Source organism: Fukomys damarensis, unplaced genomic scaffold (genome assembly GCF_012274545.1).
Source record: "Fukomys damarensis isolate Sample0158 unplaced genomic scaffold, DMR_v1.0_HiC HiC_scaffold_28, whole genome shotgun sequence".
NCBI lineage: Eukaryota > Metazoa > Chordata > Mammalia > Rodentia > Bathyergidae > Fukomys > Fukomys damarensis.
The window spans coordinates 48,225,122-48,248,149 of record NW_022900940.1 but is presented as its reverse complement, the minus strand read 5'-3'; the positions used below and the strand labels follow the sequence as shown (position 1 = coordinate 48,248,149).

The window sequence follows — 23,028 nt, the reverse complement described above, 5'->3', positions numbered from 1 at the left end:
TGATTATAGCTGCATTATATGTAAAATCTAAGAAATACTGAAAATAAAATGTGAATAACCCATTAGTCCAAAACAGAATATTTTCATAACATTCCCTGTCGTCTTTAGGTGTATGATATGTGCATGAATATACTGTCTATGTTTATCTGCCTTGTAATGGTGAGTTCATAATTTATGTATAGCTTTTCTCCTGCTTTTCATGTCATATATCATTACTGCTTTCCTTAGTCACTGCTGTCATTGTACTCATTTAGTGGATTCAGTTTCTCATCTTACTAGAAGTCCGGCTGCTTTGTCATCTGTTCTCAGAAGTTGTTTCCAATTTTTATCTCTTTAAATAATGCTGCATTGAATACCTTTTCATGTGAATTTTTCAGGACTCTTTTTTTTTCTTTTAGTACAAATTCCTATGACATATAGATTTCAGAATGAGAAAAGACGCAGAATCGGAAGTGATATGTAATACATTGATCTTAATGTAGGATTGTACCTTGATAGATGCTCGCAGAATCTGAAATGAAACACGTGCTCGAGGTGCACCCTTCCTCTTGGGTGTGTAAGACCAGCCTCTGACCAGAGGTCGTGGTCTCCTTCCCCAGACTGTGTCCATGAACTGATTGCTCTCCCCCTCTCCTCTCTCGTTATATTACACATCCACAGTCCTGCCGTGCACCCGTTATATTACTGATTTGGTCATTTGGGCTGAAATAGCAGTGCTTGGCTTCTCCAAGCTCAGCTGCGCTCTCCTGGCTCTTCCCTTTTCCTCTTTAGTCAGTAGGACAAACACAAGTTTTTACCTAAACAAGGTCCTTAAATAAAAATTATCTGTTTTCATTTGGGGAAGAAGTTACTCTTGCCAAATGGAGAAGTTAGGGTCAGCTCTAGGCATTTTTTTATCTTTGTTAAGTTTATTGGAACATCTTAGGTATACCGTACAGTTACAGTCATCTTTGGGATCTTGTACCTTTACATGACGGATCTTGGTTATTATTTTTCCCCGTTCCCCAGCCCTCCCCTCAGCCCCTCCACCCTTTCCAGTTTACAAAGACATTGTTTTCATGTTTTTCCTTTTCACATATTTTTTCTTTCCCCTCCCCCTCCCACTTTCTGTACTCTTTTATTCCTTTTCTTCCTATTACACAATATCAATTATACATTTTGATTCTTATTTACACTTTTAGTTTTTTCATACCAGTGAAACAATTTGGTATTTACACATGTGACTTAATTTAATTAAGAGTATGGCCTCAGTGTGCATCCACTTAGCTATAAATATCTCTAGTTTCTTGTTCTTTATGGCTGAGTAGTATTCCATTTTATAAACACACACACACACACACACACACACACACACACACACCTTCTTTATCCAGTCTCCAGTTGATGGACAATTGGGCTGTTTCCAAATTTTAGCTATTACAGACTGTGCCACTATAAACATGGGTGAGCATAAATATTCTGAAATGCAACATTTGTCTTACTTAAAAAGGCGGCCTAGGCCAGAGATTTAGCTTGGGTTTAGTGGCTTGCCTTGCAAATGCAAGGACCCGAGTTCAATCCCCGGTACCAAAAAAAAAAAAAAAATGTGGCCTAGACTTGATTATTGGATGAGTATTTATAAATAAATGAAGCTTTTCTTTCTGGGTATTAGAACAGGTAATAAAGCCACCATAATCCCATGAGCCAAAGAAAATACTGCTTTGATACATAATCTTATAATCTTCATTTGCAAACACGTGTGTTCTGTTATGTACTTTTTCTTATAAATTTTTTGTGCCCTACTGTTGTGCCATCTTACCAAGAATAGCATTTTTCCATGTAGTTATAGAAGAACATATTCAGGAGAATGATTCATAGCTTTGATATTTAAAAGGATGGAGACTCTTCCTCCTTGTATTAATTGGTCAGGTCCCAGGCACCAGCAAGCAATTTGCCATTTGTTTCCCCAGAAAAACACTTTGTCCACAGGGAACTTTAGAAATTGGGGCCCCTCAGCTTTTCTGTCTGTTGATCAGTCTCAGTCTCGCACGTTGAACATATGTTTCCTTGTAAAGTTGTCTGAGATGTCTCAGAAGTGGCATTTGCTGCCATTGGGGTGCTAAGAGCTCACAGTGCCATCTGCAAACTCTTCTGCCTCTTAGGAAGCTCCCCCTCTTTACCCCAAATGGACAAGAGAAGCCATTAGGAAAGGTGCTGTCTCTGCCTGTATGCTTGCTACTACGATGTGACATGATTTATAGAGCACAGACCCCTGCTGCCACAGGGTGTGCAGAGTATACATTTGTCTAAGAGAAGCCACAGATGCACCACAAAGCATGGCGTAGCTCTGCCTCCCATGGCCCAGGCAGCGCAGTGTGGTATGAATTGAACTCTGCCAGGACGAGAGCTGCACCCTAGGATTGCTAGGATTGGAAATTCTTGCTGTCAGTGACCTTTGAGTGCTTTCCATTGGGCCTCCCAGCTGTTTTAAATCTTTCTGAATAGATCTGGCTAAAATAAATTATAAATTGTAATAAGGAGGCTTGTTCCAGCATTCATATTTATTAGATTTTAAGATTTAATGACCATATGGACCTAAAACAAATGTTTGATTTTTTTTCAAAAAGCAGTCCAGTGGAGTTGCTTGATTTTGACTACTTAAATATTAATTTGTGGTCATAACCCACTTTTGGCTTCTGTAAAAGGTGTGGCTTTTTAAAATGAAGTTTTTCAGCAACTAACTGGCAAGGAGGAACCTTTCCTCTCTAAGTTAAAAATAAAGATGTTCTTAATTGTTGTATATACAAGTGGGTCCATGACCTGGAACCTCTTGAATTTATCTCATGGACCACTTCCTAGGGGAAACAAACTTTAATTGTTTATCCCCGTATCTTACAGACTAGTTGTTTTTATATAGTAAACAATGGAAGGGCCATTAATTAGTGCTTGTTTTTAAATTAATGTTTTAGTCTCAGTGAGAAGTGAATGTGACATAAACCAGTTCCTCCAATCCCTCCATCCAGCCCCCAGCCCCACCAGAAACATACCCATCTTCAGAAGACCAACGCCAGTGCTGGGCCGTGTGGACTGCGTTTACCTCTGCCTCCTGCTGTACCTGCCATTATGCAGCATGCTGTTTTCAATCAGCATTGTGTTTTAGAAGCTGCCGTGTTGTTAGCTATAGAGAGGGCTCATTCCTTCTAGCCTATGAAGAGGGTTTTGTAGGTTGGTGGCCCCACAGTTTATTTGGATTTCCGTGGGACTTCCAGTTTTCCTTCACACCAGTAGTGCTGCAGTGAGCATCTTTGTGGATCCACCTTTGAGGGGGTGGGAGCGAAATGTTTCTCTGTGATTGAGAATGAAAAGCAATTTTTATTTTATACATGAAAATCTTGAGGGAGAATTTAGGACTGGCCACTTTTATACATGAGTACCAAAATGTGGACTGAACCGTTTTTCCTGACTCCACCTACCCAGTTGGGTATTACTTCCATATTGTTGTAGATTGTCCCTGGCATCCTGGGCAGAGTCAAGTTCCATGAACGCTAATAGTACTGAAACCATGCTTTTTCCAAGAAAAGCATGGTTTTCTTTTTTAAGAATGTGTGAATAAGGGGGAAATCTGAATTCTATCGCACAATGCATAATTTTGAAGTGTATTCAGTACCTACACTAATACTATAATCTGACAAAATTGTACTTATGAACCTAATAACACCTAATAATTATTTAAAGAATAAATGCATATCAGGGCCAGGGTTTTAGTTCAGAGGTTCTGGTGCTTGCCTCACAAGCACAAGGCCCCGAGTTTGAACCCCAGTACCAAAAAAATAAATAAAAATCAAAACAAAAACAATAAATGCATATCAGAATTGTTAAGTATGTTCTCATCTATAGGCAAAATATTTCTTTGACATGTTTTAATTTGCTCAAATGCTTAATAAATAGATTTCCCTTAGTTAGAGTAAGATGGGCACACCTACTTCCTTTCTGAATGATATCAGCCTAGGAAGATGAGAGAGCCAGGAATTGGGAGTGGTCTAGGTGGAAGATTTTATAACATAGTCTCCTAATCAACTGCCTTAACAATCTGGGGAAGTGGCAGTTTCCGTCTCATCATTGGAGAAACCGAGGCACAGAAGGTTTAAAAGTGATATGCTGAAGGGCCAGGGATTTAGCTCCATGGTTCCTCCCCCTGATTAACCAGCCCAAGGTCCCAAGTTCGATCCCCAGTACCAACAACAACAAAAACAGTGATATGCTGACGGCTGCTTGTCCCAGTTTGCTGGCTTAAAAGAGGAATAGTCTTACTGCTGTGTTGTGGTTTAATATTGTTCTTAGAGCCCTGACATCAGAATCCTGGGAAGATTTGCTAATATATATATATATTCCTGGGCCCTGAGTGGGGTCTCAGATTCGGTATTTCTGACAGGCACTAGGAGGGCTGCTGGACCATGCTGACCTCACTGTGGGGACGTGAGCACCCTGCCCGGGCAGCCCCACTGCCTCCTTGGATGAGTGGCTCTTGTCATGCCTGGCTTGCAGTGGGCACATCATTGCTCATCACATGGCCTCCCTCGCCCACTGCCACTGCCCCAGTCACTTGCACTGAGCTTAGCGTAGCTCGCTGCTTGACAAGTCATTTCCAGGCCAGTTGAAATCATCATGCTACATAGGAATCACTTTGAAAACCGGGTTGAGATTTCCAGTGCAGGCATCTAATCCTAAGTGTGTAGGGCACTCTACACGGATGAAATCTGCATTTTACATTCTAACCCTGCTCGAACAAAGTAACAGTAATGATGATAATAAAAGACAGTACCTCATGGAAGTGATTACTTTGGCAGCACCAACACGTGCTTTATTTTCCTTTCTCGCCTCCCTTTCCCACATTCTCCTCATGACAAATTCCCTACAAGCTGCCCTAATTGCTGCTGGCTTCCCTAGAACTGAGGACATCTCTGGTCCCTCCCAGCTCGAGGTCTCACTAGGAGCAGTGTCTGGGGACAGACAGCCAGGTTCAGATCTTCATCTCCTCTGCCTCTCCTTTCTCTTTTTCTTTCAGTTCTGTGAAATTTTTCTTTTTCACTCGTGAATGACCTTCTCCCCTCTAGGGGCTAGCTGGAGCCCTAGTCCTTTCCGGCAAGCGCAGTGGGAGGCTGCCTGGATGAGTGACAGGCACTGAGACAGACGTGTGCCCACGGGCTGGAGGGAATGGGACCAACTGGGGCTTGGGTTCATATTTTAGCTTTCTGTGCTGGGAAAAGAGCATCCGTCTTTGTTTTGATGTTGAGCTCATCCAAATAAAGAAGGCATTTCCTCGCCTGAAAAGAAGAGAAAAAAGAAGAGGAGGAAAAAATTTTAATTTTAACCATCCACTCCTTTGAAACTAAATATATACCCCTTCCCTTGCCCTGATTGGTCTGCTTTGATTGACAAGTGGATCATGTGGAAAGGAAATATCTTGGACTTAATTGTAAGTTAAGTCTCTCTTAATCCAGAAGAGCATTTGAGATTCCGTCCAAGTGTTCAATTTCCCAGGCCGCTGAGGTCTGTGAATTTCTTTTCCCAGCCTCCAGGCTGCTGCAGTACAAGTCAGCATAGCTAATGCAGATAGATCTCCTGCCTCTCGCTCTCCTCCTCCCTCTGCTTTGATTCGATATGAACAGCCTGGTAACTCCGATGCTGGGGAGAAAGAAATCTGACATAACTCTGCAGATGGCTAGGTTGCCGTGAAACACCTGGGGATTGTTCTTTAAGAAAAAGGTAACATTTATATGCTAATGATTTCTTCCCCTCCCCTCCTTGTTGCATATTTTTCAGGGCTTCCTGTTCCCAAGAAGAGCCCCAAGTCGGTAAGGACTTGTCAGCTACTTGGTGATTGCTCGGGGTGGGAGGGGACGCTGTCCGGCTCTGCTTCACTGAATGTGTTTCCGAGTGGTTGGGGAGAGGATCTGGGGCTCATTTTATTAAGTTCTGGGGATCTGTTTGGTATAGATGGTATTTGGGCTTGTCTTTTAACTGTGAGGATCTGTGAGCAGGCTGTAGGATCTAGAATAAAGAATGCATGTTTTGGCATCTTTGCTACACAAATATATCATCACAACTCCTTCAAATGAATGAGTTCTTTAGCTGTTTTAACTTGATGTAAATGCTATTGTTTCCTTTGAAAAAAAAAAGGGGGCTCCACCTGCTCTCTGAGTAGCACTGCTCTCAACTGGTGTCCCTGCCGGTTCACATGGCTACTCGTCTTCTCCCTGAGCTTTCTTATGCTTTCAGTAATGAATTATTTACTAAATCAAAAGCCTGGAGTCTAGGAAGGATTGCGCTGCCATGTATATATGCCCATGTTCAGGTAGCAATGTTCACTGCCCCAACACCAACAATAAGACATTTCTTTGCTGTGAAAATGCCCTTTGTTGTTTTGCTAGCTTTAGCAGCATTATGCTGCAGGTATAGGATTTTTTTAAAAATCAATGTTTTGCTGTCCTTTCTAATCTGGTTTCCCTGAAGATGCATTACCTCGTTGACATGTTAGCTAATAGCTTAGAGGCTATAGTGTTTTGCATGGTAGTATGGGCTCTTGTTCCCTGGGCACTAACAACAAATTAAAATGCTACTTAAAAACTCAAAATCTGGAACTCGGTTGCCTGTGAAATTGATCTGGGTGGAAGAGGCTTCTTAATTCATTAACCTTAGGATAAAGAAGGGTGCTGCATTGTGGCTTAGAAGATTGAGGGGAAGGTAGATTTACAGCTTTGTGCCGTCCAAAAAAGAAAGACCTTTAAAACTTTGCAGCTTATGGAGCTGCAGCTGAATTCTTTCCACCTGTCTGTAAGCATGGCAGCGAGAAGCAGAAGTTTATTAAGGAGACGAGAGGGGGAGCTTCCTGCATTCTGAAGCCTTGCTCCTCCTAAGTTCTCCACAGAGGAAAAACCTGCAGTATGGATGTGATTCCAGTAGCATAGCACCCTAGTGACTGGAAGGTTAACTTCGGGACTCATCCCTGTCAGTTTGTGTTAATGCCCAAGCAGGAAGGCGCTGGTCGGTGCCCACACTGGAACTGTGGCGATAACAGAGCACGTGCATGCACACTCGTGGCTGTGTTTCCCACTCAGCCCTCAGAAAGCTGGAAGTGAATCTGGGAGCTCATGGGCCATCCTTGTTTCTCCCCTCACACACACTCGCAGCCATGCTGTGTGGGGGCCTGGACTTACTTTACGCCTCATGGGGGTAGAGTCTTGGCAGGGGCGTTCTGGAGAGCGTGGCCATTCTGCACAAGCAGCGCGACATGACATCAGGGCACAAGGTGTTCTTCGTCACTTTACAACCTGTGTAAATTTACCACGCTGAAGGATTTTTGTAATGCTCGCATCCCCTCTTCCCCAAAGTGTTTTGGAATTACCTGGTGAACTCAAGGGACATTAAAGAAGTGTAGAGCCAGTATTTCTCAAGTCAGTTAAGAGTTTATGACAGTTTATTTTTGTAGAAGCCATGTCATTAGCAAGCAGCAAGCCAATTACTCAGGCTGCACTCCTAGGGAAAGTACTCTCCTAACTGCTTTGCCCACAGTCTGCTGGCTCTTAATTACCACAACCCCAGAGTGGTGTGCTGCTGGATTCAAAGAGAACAGGCGCCCAGCTCTGGGCTTATCTTCACAAGCTGCCTATGCCAGGACAGGGACGTGGTTTTCATGGCACCACTGGCTCACTTTGGCTGCTGCGGCCCAGAATGTGGGGACTGTCAGTCAAGGTCTGCTGTGGACAGCAGGGCGTAGCCAGCGCCTGTGATCAGTGAGAGTCCGTACAGGTGGGTGGGAAGCTGTTTCCCTTTCCCAGTTTGCACGTTACTTATGTCCTGCCAGAGAGACAGATGATTATATTTTTCTGGTGGGGATGGTAGGGATCCTTGGAGGAGCTGTGAAGACAGTAGATGGGGAAGGAACATGTGTACTGCATGTGGTTGTCCTCTTGCCTCTCACCTCCCTCAGCAGCCCATGTTCTCCTCAGAGAACCTCTCATGCCTCAGAATGAGGATTCTCTATTGTATTAAATTTCCTCAAAGCATGCAGGATGAACTAAAGTGTGTTTCATAGCCATTTGATGCATTCCTCCTCCATTAACCCCTTTCATCTACCTTACGGGAAGAAATAGTTTGACTCAGACCCATACGTAACAGAAGAAAGGCAGAGAGGACCCGCACCCTGAGCTTGGCGAGGGTCTGCATCTCGGATTGCTGCACACTGCTGGCCTAGCCTCTCATCAGCGCTGGGAGCTTTTCTTGTTGTACATGTAAATTGCTGCACTGGCCTTGGGTCTTGGCGGATACTTGAACTGTAAATAATTTTGCTTTAAAATTGATCAATTTGTCATTTTTAAGCCACATGAATTCTTTTCATCATTTAAGCTCCTAAGTGCTGTCTGTATTCATTTGGCCTTCTGAGTAAATATTTTCAGTTCACTTTATAAGTACCTCCATTTCTAAATCAGTCTGTGAAATACTGATGAGAGGATTTTTCTCCCGTTTCCAATTCTTAAAACCATTGCATCTTCCCAATTTTCCTATCCTGACAGCAAGTAGTATGAGAATCATTCATTTCAGGGAGGTTAGTGTAGGTTTATTTTTAAAAGATCTTGCAATACATGTTTATGGCCATTGTATAGCCAAGGAATTTTTTGGAGGTTTTAAAATTCAGCCCATTTTCTTCCTAGTTGGCTGTTATTTCAGACTCAGAAATAAAATGCTTGCTTCAAAAATCCCAGCATAGTGACAACGGCATTGGTGATATCTCTGCCAACACGGGGTACCCTCTTCCAACCATTCTCTCCGGATGGAGACTTGGGGTCTCCTTCCTCCTCCTCTCCAGTTCACACTGTCAGTGATTCCTATTGAATCTGGCATCAAAATGTCTTCACCTCGCTGCTCCTGACCTCAGCACCACTCCTGTCCTAGCACGAGCTGCCTTGGGTCCCTCGGTGGACTCGGGAATCACCTCCCAACTGTCTGCCTTCACATCTTTCCCCACCTTTCTGTTCCTCTGAAGAGCCAGACCAAACTCTCTAGAAACACATTGGCCCTTAAATCTTCCATACTTAAGTGCAGGAATGGAGTCTGCAACATACTTGCATCGTTAGGCCTCCAGGTTCCTTTCAGGCCACCCCATCCCTCTACTATGCCATGTGACCTTTCTGGTCCTCAAGTAATCCAAACTCGTTTTTGTTTGGGGGACTTAAGACAGGCTGTGTCCCTTAATGCTCTTTCACGGGCTTCTCTTTACCTCTGTCTCAAGGACAGTACAGTTACGTTAATACCTGGCTACTGTCCATCTCCACACATCAGGTGTATACTGAGGTATCAGTTTTAGAGGCCAGGTATCCTTAGTATCCAGCCACCAAGGATGATGGTCAGCATGTATTTGTGGAGTGCATAAATAAGTTTCAGGCAATCACTGCAGGAGGGTGCAGGCTAATTCTCCCTTAATGTACTAGGCTTTCTCTCCATTCGTGTTCTTAGTGTGCACAGGGCTCTTTGAGCAGGCTTTGAGAGTTCTTTAACTATAGCTGCTTGTCTTTGTCCAGGGCCTCACCTGGAAAGATGAGGTGAAAGACAAGCACAGTAGCTGCAGATCTGACCCTGCACTATATCTAATTCAGAGAAGAGGTTACTTTCACTCTCCAAGTCTGTAAGGGGATGATCCAGGCAAGACTAATTTCTAAGATACGTAACAATTCTGGGCTTTAACACATAAAAGACAATTTCATAAATACTTCGCATGTTCAAACAATAAAAAGCCATGTTTTTAACTTTTATATATACACTTTTATACACGTAGCGTAGCTTCACAAAACCAAGAGTGCCAACAAGATGTTCAGTACAGAACGCATCTTCAATTTAGGGGTTTTCATAATTGACTTTGAGAAGGATCATAAAGTGAAGCTAAGCCTTACCAAGACAAAAATCAGATAGTGAGAGTAGCCCATGAGTATGCCATTTGTGAATGCCAGTTAGGGACGGAGTAGTAGTGGCAGCTTTTGGAGGACATTCTCAGGATACTCTTTTACTTTATTTTCCAAATTGAAGGACAAAGTTTAGATGGCATTTAAGAGGGACTCAGAGGGGCAATATGACTGAAAAATAATTTTTCAATCTCGTTCCAGATTGTATGTGTCATTTTGTGTTAAATTGGACCTAAATGAGTCATTTACCGCGGAGGTGAGAAAGGCTGTTATAATTTGAAAAGTGGCCCGAGCATTTGCAGTAGACTTGGTTTGCACACTCCTTTTATGGGGGTGCCATCTCTTTAGTGATCGTCTGTGTCTGAGATTTGTTAGACCAGGACAGACATCATGCCGGGTCTGTCACATGTGAGGATCTGCATAGAAAAGCCTGGAGGGATTTCCTGCAGCAGGAAAGTCCAGGGCTTCCATCAGACCCTTCAGCGAGACAGGGTTGCCGGAAAGGTGTTTCTGTAGTTCAGGAAAACCAGTGGAGTCAGTGCCCAGGCAGGCAGTGGGGCACAACTGCAGAGTGGCCCCCCAGAAGAAACAGCAGTACAGGAAGGAGCCCTTCCTTGGGTCCTCCTACACTGCAGTTTCAACACAAAGAATGAAAGGTTCAGGGTTAGAGTCTTTGTGGAATGAATTCAGAGTTGGCGGACCTACCCTGCAATCAGGTATCTGTCACTCATTTGAGAAAATAAAAAAAAGAGGGTGGACATTTGTAGCATAGTGACTTTCAGGGCAAACCCAGAGGTCATTATTAATTATCTGCTTTTACATTTAAAATACCCTACCCTTCCAGCGAAAACAGAAAGTGACAGCTTCTCTTCATTCTATTTTCCAGAGTTCATTTCAGTAGGAACTCACTCTTGGGGAAGACACGGAGGCAGGCATAGTCCATTCTGTTTCAGGTCTTGGCGATGCTAATTCATGCAGGTCTGAGCAGAGCACTTTTTCCTCAAAAGAGTACAAAGGCGATGTGGTATAGTGATGGTGTTTGCCCCCAGCCAGATGACAGTGTGTTTTCCTGCCATCTTCACCAAAATGTCTCCTCCCCTTCAATCTGATTGAATTCAGCCCTTCATACAGTTTTACCAAGCTTAGAACAAGGTCCTCAAATCTTCCACAGACAAACCAAGTATCGTTTTAAATTTCCTATCTTGCCTTCATTAAATACATGGGCAGTTTTCTACTCTGGATACTTGCCAAAACCTGTAGCCAAATCTGTAAGAGCCAAAAGCAGATGTAGTCTCTGTCCTTCTAAAACTGTCTTCAGATACTTGTTTCAAAGCAAAGACTGGAAGGGGAGGAAGTGGAGGAACCTGAAAAAGAAATCGTGTATATTTCTAGTGGAATTCCAGGGGAAGGGAAGCCTGAGGAGTCCTGGGGAAGAGAAGAATGAAGACCTGTCTGGACAGGACTGACTGTAACACCTGGTGGAAGAACTTCGGAGAACTGGAACGTTTGATGTGAAGAGCTTGTAGCGTGCTTTAGAAGTATAAGGTGTACAGCGCTTGTAGGAGGGGATGGAAATGCCTCTCCTTTCTACCAGCCCCTTGCCATGCTCTTAAGCAGGGAGTATAGTGACAGAAAAGGTAGGGTTACAGGATTTTCATTTTGGATTGGGGAATCTGTACACCTTGGATTACCACAGTCTTTTACTGAAAAACTACAGTTACTTTTTTCCTACCCAGTATTTTTCCTCCTGGTGTATGTTTTGCTCTTTGTTCAGTCACCATTCGAAGACCATTTCATACAGTAGTGAGTGCCTTTGCTGAGCTAGTTTTAGTGAACAGCAACTTGCGTACTATGTTAAAATTAAGTGGGAGTCCCCTTTGAACATAACTCACACTCTGGGCACAGTGCAAGTCTAAGAAGGCTGACCTCCGAAGTTAACCCGTATATAAAGCTTGATTTTGAATTTCTACCAGTAGTGGTATCAGCACTTCAGAGGGTCAGTACAATACCTGGAAAATTGATTAGGTAGGAGTTACAAAGGCTCTGCACTTGATAGGTATTTATCTACATATAAGTACGCAACACACACACAAGAGGCCATGTAAAGATCAGACCTCTTCTCCTGGGCTCTGACAGACCTGTGGTGAGGAGTTGGTGTTTTGTTATTGAAAGATACAGCACATGAAGCCTCAAAGAGCTCTTTAGTCCAGTTGTATTTCTTCTGGATATTATAGTCTTACATCTAAACCATGCCTCATATTTTGTGTCACATATTTTTCTCAAGAAATGAGGATCTTAAAACGATGCACCTTGCAATAAAGAAACCTGGTGTCTCAGCTGAGAACCTATGCTGAAGATTGGATTTTTTTTCTGCTACAGCCCAGAGAGCAGCGTGGCTTGAGTCTGTCTTTCTGTCTGGCCCACCCCTGCATCTGTCTGCCAGTCACTCAGGGATTTATCTGCACTCAGCATTAGTGGAGAAAGGTGGAAACCAAAATGCTGTTGATGTGTTTATGTACGTGAATGCAGAAGTGCTGAACAAAGTCGAGTTGGGGAAATAGCCTCTCAGACCAGTGTAATCTGTTCTCCACCCTCTCGCTTGCTTGCTTGCAGCAACCACTGGAGAGGAAAGACAGCCAGACTAGCTCTCAGCACAGTGTTTCCAGCCACCGGAATCTGCACACAGCATCCCCGAGCCACGGCACGCAGGTGCTCCCCGAATACCCACCTGCAGAGGCCCCTGCAGCCGATCAGACCGACAACTCTGGGCAGAAAAAACCGGATCCTTTTAAAATCTGGGCCCAGTCTAGGAGCATGTATGAGAACCGACGTGAGTAACCCCTGCTCCTGCGCCCCCAGGCCCCTCCCCCGGTCTCCAGCTTTCTGTGTGGCTCACAGGGAAGAGAGGACAGGGACAGCAGGAGGAGAGGCGAAAGCTTCTCAGCAAGTGGAATCGCTAGACACTCATGGAAGTTCCACTGTGCCTTCGGTCTGGGGAGGGCTAAGAACTGCCAGTCATCAAATGCAAGGTATACAGAATAGGTAAGAGGGGAGGGAGAGGCCTTTCCTGTCCACCAACCTTTGGATAAAGAGTGATTCCGTTTTCTCTTCAGTTGAAAGCAGTGCCAGAGAAGAGCTGCTATATCATTAATTCCTCCCTGAGGGGAGATCACGGTTCCCTCTGAATCTGAGTCTTGGAAATTACTCTGATATATGATAGGTTAAATTTTATTATATGAGTAATAAAGAAAAATGCTTTCTGAATGGTCTCTTGGGTTTAAAAATAACATTAATTTTTTATTATTATTAGTCTTTCTAAACATTCTCAAAAAGTGAAAACAAATATTAGTGGGTGGTTTTCACTTTAAATTTTGTAGAGTGGTTAAGTGTGTTCTCTGGTTTTACCTTTTCTATAAAAAATATTAACCTAGGGCTGGGGATTTAGCTCAGTGGTTCTGCCACCTGCTTTGCAAGTGTAAGGTCCCGAGTTCAATCTCCAGTACCCCCCAAATAATATATTTTAAATTATACAGACCCTTCATGTTTTTAAATTAAATTCCTTCTTTTTCTTATGGAATGATTGTTCACTATAAATGATACTCACTTACCTCACCAATGTAAGTTCCTGAACTGCTAGAATTTTAGGAGGTGCAGACTGGTTGGTGTTCAGAGTATAGCTGTTCCTTGTGTTCTGAGTGTGGCTGGTCAGGAGAACCACCTGGGACTTTCTCCCTGTCCTTTTATCTTGTTGTCATGGGAAGGAAGAGAGTGTGTCCGGTGGGGGCTGCTGTGGAGAGGGCTGAATGAACTGTCCCTGCCGCTCCTGGGCAAGGGTTCTGTCCCTAACCACAGCTGTGATCACCTCTCAGACAGGGCCTCACAGAGGGTCTTCATTACAGCAGTTGGTGAGGGATGGAAGCACCCAACCTCTTGCCCGTCACTGCACCGTGTTCCTTTGGTGCCTGAAAAGTGAGTCGAGAGACTACAGCTGCTCTGTGACCCAAGAAAGAAGGAGCCTGGGGCCAGCACTCCTGGCTAAGAGGAATAGTCAACTACACCCTTGGGCAAAAGTCAGCAGTATGGGCCAAAAGAGACCAAAGTTGCTGAGGGAACCCACCGTGCTTTTACCCTAGCAGGACAAATGCCACCCTCTTACTACCACAGTGCATGCTGTTAATTATGCTATGTTGGCCAAGTGCTACGACGCTAACAAAGTCCCACTAATCTGCAAAGGGATTTATTCAGTCTCTGGACTAGAAAGACACTGTGAAGTATCCTGGAGCCAAGCTGAAGAAAAGACATTCCCTTTGGGATGTCCCACATGGGCAGTAGACCCAGGCACAGGCTGAGCATCCTGTCCCAGAATGCTTGAGACCAGAAGTATATGGGATTCCTCAGATTTTAGAATATTTTCATACAAGTAGTGAGGTATCTTGGAAATGGAACCCCAGTCTAAACAGATGCCTTTATGTTTCATATATACCTTGTAAACATAGCCCAAAGATAATTTTATACAATATTTTAAATAATTTTCTATATGAAACAAAGTTTTATGGTGTGGAATTTTCTTTTTGGTGCCATGTCAATACTTTAAAAGTTTCTAGACTTTGGAGCATTTCATATTTTGAAATTAAACGTATTTAACTGGTATAAGCCTGAGGTCCATCCTGTGTCTTTTCCTGAACTGTAGTGATTTCATTAAAAACAAAAAACTGCATAAATGTTTTCTGAAGGGGAATGTTTTCATACTCCCTTCACATTTCTTCCTAGCCATGTGACTTCTCCAATCAAGGGCCTGACTTCAGCGGATTTTAAGATATTGCTTTATGGACCATGTTTCTGCTTTCCTCAGGACAGTACACATTTATGACTAGGCTTTCTGTGTACAAATATTCTTTGGATAAAATAAATCAGGCTCTGAAGTGCTGTGAGGGCCTCCTGAACAGGACAGTTCTCATGCCTTGTTCAGTAGGAGGCTCCCGCTCATTCACCCTGATTCAAGCAGCACTTCTTAAAAGTCTGGAATTTTCATCAAATTTTTAAGGTGGTTTTCCTTAAAGAAAGAAAGAAAAATATGGGATGTGGCCATAGCCAGCTTCTGTAAACGTGGAAATTGCTCAGTTAATAGTCACACTGAAATATTTGGAAAGGCTTTACTTTTGTTTCTTTACTTTCTTTAACATGTCAGGAATCAAATATAACAACACACATGAGAATCAATTTCCTTTGGTTATTGGAGGCTCTGTAAGTGAGTCATAGTGTATCAACCTAATTGATGTTAAGATTCCCATGGATTTCTTCCTCAGTGCTAAGCGAGCATAATGATGAGCCCCTTGACCCATGGTAACTATTCAGTGTCTGATCTTTCTTCTCTTCATAGTACTTAACAGTGAACCCACATTACTCTTGTCTTTCAGTCAGTATTTTGCTTTATCCCAGATCAGTCTTTGCCATTTCCCTATGCTGTTTTATGTCTTCATTGTATATCCTTGGTAAATGTGATCCTCTGCCCCTCTTCATAATAAAATGAACAAAGTACTCCAGGAAAAACAAGACAGGAAAAGTTAGCAGAATCATCTTGTACCAGTTATCTACTTTGGGTTGAAAATATGTTTTCTTTATGTATCCATTTTATTGTTAAGGGCACTGTGAATATAAATGTATTTCTGATCACAATCCTTCACATGTCCTAAATGTTTTAACGAATACCAAAACCTCACAGGGCCTTTTGCCAGCAGTATCAGAGTGGCAAAATCTGAATTACAGATGTGTTAAAGAATCCATTTGAAGAGTCTCGGTGTTTAATAAAGACAAAGGCAAGCACTGACAGCCTTTAAAAGCCCTGTTTGCTATTCTGTATTTTCTCCAGATAAAGTAGCAATTGTGCACAAGTTTTTAAAAATGACATTGAGGCAGTCTTGTTAGTAATGTTCAGGAACATCAGCCAGTATCCTGTATGAGCTGATACAAAAGGAGTTCAGAAGCTGTAATTTTGGAAAGGAAAAAAGCTCAAAGCTGTCACACTAACCAACACTGCACGTCTGTCCTATGCTAGAGAGCCCTGCTTGGCAGCTTGGAATTGGTGACCGAGCCCTTTTATTGTAGTGCATTCAGAGAGCTCATGTGTACTTCTGGGTTTAAAGAGCTATGATGACAATTCTCATCTTTGTGTTTGTTCAGATGTTGGACAGATCCAATAGTTTATGCTTCTAAATACGAGAGTCTTCTGCTTTGAACTGCCTGGAATTCACCTGGACAAGCAGCACAAAATCAGTTCCATCCAAAACTTGAAATTCCCTTAAATAAATGCTGTAGCAGAGTGGTGGAGTAGGGAGTAATTTAAATCTACTTAAAATTTTTTGAAAAGGCAATAAGGGTTTAGACAAATCTACAGTTCATGACATGATTGAGACAAGGTCATTTGACAGTATGTACTTTACCCTCTAAATATGAAAAGCTTAAGATGGTAATGGGAATCATAGGAAATTCTGAGTAGTACAATTATAAATTCTAACTTTTTGACAAGTAAAGCATAATGGAAAAAAAGGAAGAAAAAAATGGAATGCAACTAAGGCATAAAATCCTTAGCAGCTGTGACCTTTATTGTGAAAGCTGAATTGCATATCCCCTTATCAACCACAACTAAACTAAATTGTGCTGTGAGAAAAAACATACATTAAGGTTTGCAAAATTGTGAAATTAATATTCCAGCTATGTCACCTTCGCCTGCATCGGGATTGAGCAAGGGTGAAAGAGAGAGAGAAATCAGCTCCACGAATTTTGGAGAATGTTCGAGTAAGGCACTGCCGCGAACCTGTTTCTCCCTTATCATTCGTCCTGTGCACTGTTCCATCAGTCTGGGGCCTGGGGAGGAGTCAGGGAGGGGATAGAAAGCCATGGAGGGACGCATGTGGGTGCTGTTGTTGGCCAAGCAGAACCCAAAGGCAGCACGAGAGGAGGAGTGGCACGCATGTCGTCTTCCGGTCTGGAATTGTGAGTGTCTGTAGCAATGGAGACGCCAGGAGGTGTCTTCAGAACTGGCGGCCCCACTGTTCCAACTGTCAGAGGAAGTCTTTTGACTACTTTATCGAATTGTTACTGGCATTGCCAAAAGGAGGTTTGCTGGTAACATGGTGCCCTGTGAGAGGACCTAAACATGAAGATGACTGGACAGGATTTTCTTAGCTCTGTCAGATTAGCCTCGCTACATAAATAAATACTAGTATCGGGAAAAACAGCTTAACCTCACTGCTTCCTAACAACTTAATTCTAATAAAATCTGTTTAAATTAAAGAGGAGAACAAGCTGTTTATAGGAATGGCATCAGAGGAGAGAAATTTGACAATCTTTAGCACGTTTTAGTACTGATGCATCACCAAAGGTACATATCGAGTCAGTTGGTGGCAGAGCAAAACAGTTTCAATTCCAAAATTAAAGTGTCAAAAGACTTTCTTTGTATCTTGCATGTGTGTCTGTGTTTGTATCTGTTTTCCAGCTCATTTCTAGTGTCTTTAGTGCTCTGAGCATCATTGGGCATCTTTCTTTTCAGTAGAAAACTCTTTAAATACATTTGCCATCTCCTCATTGATTCTTAGAAGGAAACAAATGCTTTCTTCCTGTGGGCTAGACTGTGATGGGTCTGAGTCTGCTGGCCACAGCCTCCCAGGCCGTGGAGCTGACATCTGACATACAGCCTGAGGCAGCACCTTGCCACATTTGGCATCCCTGTGGGGTGAGCAGATGCTCCTATGTTAAGTGGTGCTGGGGGAGAAGAATCTGTGGGAAGTCTCTGCAGAGGTGCCTTTGCTGCTCACAGAAAGACTTCATCATCCTTGCAGGCTCCTGACAGTCTGCCAGCAACCCGGTGCTAGCTGGAGAGCAGCAGTGGTCTGTTAGGGTAGTAATCTTGCTGCTTGAATGGACCACAGATGACATACACTTGATTTAATTTGTTATCTCAGTGCTATTACAGCAGATACCTTTTACCCAGCTACCCACACAGGAAAAAAGATATCGTTACCTTACTCTGCTCAGGAAGATGTCACTACCCAGTTGTTCTTATAGGAGTCCTTTGATGTAGCTGAGTTCATGTTCCATTGTGTTTTGCTGTTTAGCCTCAACAATTGTAATACAAAAGATTGAGTGAAAAGCACCTGCTTAAAGCCGTAGCATTAAGACAGCTCAAGCCAAAATGTGTCATAGTCAGACCAACAGCCACCTGACTGGTACTATCCATTCTGTGTCCTCCGCCTTGTTACCTTAACTCGCTCTGCGCCCTGAGCCGTGGGTGACTTTTAAAGAGGGACATCTCTCACCAAGTTGAACTTGAAATAGCCTTCTTCTTCTCCACTAGCCCAATGTAGAAAATTGGAGAAAACAAGCACTAAATTTTCAGGCCTATACATTCCTTTAGCCCAAAATCCAATTAATTAAACACACCAAAAATTATGCAGAATACTATTTTAAAATCTCCTTTACGATTCACTGCAACTCAATGGTACTTGTTCTCCATAAGTAAAAGCTATGGCACTTTGTGGGCTATAAAACACCCTACGTATACATGAAAATATTAAATAAGAATTAAAAGAACCCTCTTTGCTACCTTAGTGAAGTAACAGAGGGATATTTAGAAAAATTTGTGTACAGGAAGCATTTTCTTCTAAAAGTTTCTTTTTAAAAATGAGATTTTTCATTTTGAAGCCCGGGACCATCACTAAATGTTAAAGATAAAATGGCAAATTAATACTAAAAATTAATACTTGCAATGTTGAAATATCATAGATTCTGGAGTAAAGCAGTCATTTTAGCAATGAGGTGTGATTAGTTCACATAGAAAGCTTGTCATCACCATTGATCTTAAGAATGTGGAAGACTGGCTCTTGTTTTTTGTGGAAATGGTAGGCTTGCTTTTCTTTTTTCTGCCATGTTGGGAATTGAATCGACATGTAGGGCCTTCCATGTGCAATCTAAGCATTCCACCACTGAGAGTAAATGTTTTTCACCAGAAATGATCTAATAAATCTAATTCCTAGTCTTAGTGTTAGTATTATCTTAAAGAGGAAAAGAGACTTAACAATAAAGTATGAACTCCTTTTAACCCAAGCCGTTTCTTTCCATCCTCAGTTGATAAAACATCAGTTTAATTTAGTTCATTCCCCTTGCAGCAATACTGACAAAAGCAGCCATAATGGCCTGGACTTGATTAGGGATTATCAAACCAGTGGCAGTCCTTTGAAGAACTGCAGGGCTCTGTAACTGTTCCCACTGTTTACTTGTACCCAATGTTACCTGTCATTTCACCCATCCTCATCCCTTTATTTCTCTGTGTTGGTAAGCTTTCATCTGCTCAAATGTCAGCAGTCTTGGTCCTGTAATCATGTTCATTTTAGTGGCATAGTTCCTTTTATCAGTGAAATAATGTGTCCCTCTCCCTCTTCTGCAGTTCCGGATTACCAAGAACAGGACATCTTCCTCTGGAGGAAAGAAACTGGATTTGGATTTAGAATTCTAGGTGGAAACGAGCCAGGGGAGCCTGTGAGTTTTTTGTCTGCTTCTCTCTCTCTCTCCACAGTGTTGTTTGCTAAGACTAAAAAGCAGATTGGTGGTAGTGACAGATCACCAGGATTGGTGCACAGCCCTGGTTCTTTGTCTGAGTAGTGTGGACTTGCTAGAAGAAGGGACAAGATGCTTTCTAAAGATTGTGTTAGTGTTTATGGAACACAGCAGCTGTGGCATCTGGAGGCCCCGACTAAGGAAAAGGGAAACAGCAATAAGAAAGGTCATGGTCCATCCCCTGGGGCCAGCTCCGCTGGGCCTGTCAGGTGGTAGGTCCTGCATGCTGGGGTGATGCTGCTCATTCTGCCTCGAGAGGCACCGAGTGACGGAGAAAGCAGGATGCTCTCCTTACAGAGAAGTAGGGAACCAACCCACACGCCCAGTGACTTGGGGCAGCCTCCCTGGGCCAGCCTCAGATTTAGAATAAATTCAGCATGGCATGGCAGCATTCCTTTGAAAAGGGCAGCAAGAACTAAAGATAGCTGTTGCTGATTCCTTTGTGATGTTAATAGCTGTTATTTTTTGACATTGACCACTGAATATGTGCCAGGCATGATGCTCAAGACTTAACAGACATTGTCTCATCTGTCAAATCTGTGAATTTATCCCATTTAATTCAGAAAGACACAAAAAGGTTGATTAACTTGCCCAAGATGACAGACCTAGTAAAAGCAAGGCCTGATAGAAGTCCAGTTTCAGATCCCCATCATTAGCCACTGTTATGTCCACGTTTCTTATGAACTCTAAATATCCTGCAAAGTGGACTGTAGCAGTTTTTATCTACTGAGAAGGCAGGCAACACAAATACTTTAGGTCAAGTTTAGTGACTGGGAAATGCAGCAGCGAATCACTAAACACAAACATTTCTCGGCTTTCAGGTGTGAAAAGATTGCAGTAATGGGGATGTCACGGTAGATTTTGCTTAATTAATTTATCTGACGACACTAACTGAGCATTCCCTGTGGCTAGGCGTGCCACTAGACCCTTACAAGTAATACTTTAAGAGTCAGCAGTTTTATAAAAGGAGGGTTTTTTCGGTAAAGTTGAAAGGAGGAACATTTTTATACATGAAGGACTAAAGTGACCTATGTCTTCAAGGGGAAACAGAAAGGAGCCAGCAGTAGAACACAGATAAACATCAAGGGATGCAGCAAGAGACCTTACTGTTTTAAAAACTGTCACAGCACCTAGTGTGATGCTTTGTACGTAGCGGGCGCTTACTAAATGTCCGTGGCATGGGTGAAGACAGGAACGAATGGATGAATGAATGATTCCTGAAGACGTGAAGGCCATCAGTTCAAGTAATCCAGGAGGGCGCTATTTCACCCGTCATCCACTTGCCCCACAGATTTATATTGGTCACATCGTACCCCTGGGTGCTGCTGATACGGATGGCCGCCTGCGGTCCGGTGATGAATTGATCTGTGTGGATGGCACACCAGTAATTGGGAAATCACACCAGCTCGTGGTCCAGCTTATGCAACAAGCAGCCAAGCAAGGCCACGTCAACCTCACAGTGCGGCGGAAAGTGGTGTTTGCCGGTATGTTTTTCCCTCCTCCCTTTCGACAGTGCACTGTCACTTTTGTGTCTGCCTCAAGCTTCTGCCTTCACAAATGTTTGCAAATGTGATCAAGCTCAGAATTCCCAGATGGTTTGCTTCTCCCCAACCCTGCAAAACTGCTGTCATTCGAAAGTACTTTAATGTGCAGTTTGCATGTGTTCAGCAAAGGATTCTCAAAGTTTGTTGAGTGTGTATTACCTGCCTCCCCTCCAGCCAGAACTCGGCCACCCTCTTCATGTTGTGACAATTCTCAACAAAAGAGGGTATCAGAGAAAAGTAATAACTTCAAATTAAGTGACAAAAGCAGGTTTGTACTGTAAAAAATGCTCACAAAATAGTCTTGTCTTACCTTGCTGTGTTTATGAAAACCAAGCTTTTCTTTTTCCCCTACAAGAAAGCCAGGACACCAGTCGATGCTAGGCCATCTCTCTCTCTCCTTCATGCTTTCTGCAAGCTTCCAGCCTGATTCTTAAGACATGACATTTCCTTTCAGGCGAGGCTCGCAAAGAACCTTCCTTCCTCCAGCGGTCTCTCCTTCCTCCCAGTGCCTCGATTTTAGCATTTCCTCCTTGCCATTCCTGGGACTCACAATTTACTTCTGTATCGGAGTCCACCAGTGGAGACAACTGATTGTGTAAATGTCTGTCCTTTCTGTTGTCTTATCAGCTTCCAAAAAGCATGTAACTTAACTGTGCAGATTTGTATGTGGTCCCCAGAATGTAGAAGAAATTAAGTGTTGTATCAATGGAAGTACTGAAGAAATATCGCGTGAAATATTATGAATTCTCCATAATATTAATAGTAGTGTAATGAATACCTATCAGATAAAATTAGTAACTTATTCTTTAAAATAACTAATATAAAGCCTGTTTTAAGTGCTATGTAATTAGTTACAGAATTAACATACTAAACTGCAGTATGAGAGTCCTACCTACTGCAGCTATGGAAAACAGGGCCAGTCAACCCTATCCGGTGTCCCTAGAGTTCCTTCACGGCTGCAGAACCGTCCTAACACAGTACTTCAAACAGCCAGTGGCACTCGGCTAAAGCAGGATTTTCAGATGAGTTGAAAATGACTTGACCTCCTTGACCACATAAAAATAGTAAGGCAATGTGATTTTTTGTTTTGTTTTGAACCCTTTTTTAAAACCTTAGTCTTTCGAATTTCTGGCTTTTATGTAAAGGACGTGCTAAATCTAAGGAGAGACATTATTATGCTAAGTGAAATAAGCTCAAGGCCAGCTCCTGCAGGATTCCCCTTTCGTGAAGGATCTCCAGTAGTGGGTGCTCCCAGGGCCTGGTAGAAGGAGGAGCTTCTCATTTGGGAAAGATGATAAAGTTCTAGAAATAGATGCACGACAATATGAATGTACTCATGCACTGAATTGTGCAGGTAAAAATGTTTAAAATGGTAAAGTGGGTGTTACACATACTTTCCCACAGTATAAAAAAATCACAAAAGGAAAAGCTTTGGGAAATGAATACAGTCTTCCCCACAACCTGGATGTAAGACACATGCTGATCCTGGCGTGCTTGGTCTCCCTATATTGGCTGCTGGGTGCATTGTGAAGTCGGCTGACAAAGCTGCAAGGCAATGATGCCTCTAGCTCTAAGATCAGTGTGGGCTGGTCTTGCTGCACACTTGAATCTGGAAGTCGGTATTGGTGGACGGTCCGCCTGTACGTGGTACACACGTTAAGTGTCCTCTTTGGTGTGTGTGGGGGCCAGCACTCCTGCGCAGTGGACATTCCGTTGTCAGGAGCAGCAGGCGTGGTAGCCCACCTGTAAGCTCAGCACTCGGGAAGCCTGAGGCAGGAGGATCACGCGTGGGAGCCTGGCCTGGGCACCTCAGTGAGCCCCAGCCGCCTCCAAGCCCTGCTTCTGTTGCAGCGCCCAAGCCCGTGGAGCCCGAAGTGCCGTCGCCCGCGTCCTCGCATCACAGCGGCACACAGCCGGCCTCGCTGGCCGAAGGGAAG

The 23,028-nt window shown here is 43.1% G+C and overlaps 1 protein-coding gene across 1 annotated transcript in view; it reads left to right on the top strand.

Moving 5' to 3' along the window:
- Magi1 (membrane associated guanylate kinase, WW and PDZ domain containing 1) overlaps nt 1-23,028 on the top strand; it is a 577,911-nt gene that overhangs the window by 540,899 nt on the left and 13,984 nt on the right. Inside the window, exons 13-18 of the mRNA XM_033757021.1 lie at nt 5,803-5,834; nt 12,549-12,765; nt 16,647-16,730; nt 19,378-19,469; nt 20,839-21,031; nt 22,943-23,026. Coding sequence (XP_033612912.1) covers nt 5,803-5,834; nt 12,549-12,765; nt 16,647-16,730; nt 19,378-19,469; nt 20,839-21,031; nt 22,943-23,026 — 702 coding nt within the window. The remainder of the gene's footprint in view (nt 1-5,802; nt 5,835-12,548; nt 12,766-16,646; nt 16,731-19,377; nt 19,470-20,838; nt 21,032-22,942; nt 23,027-23,028) is intronic.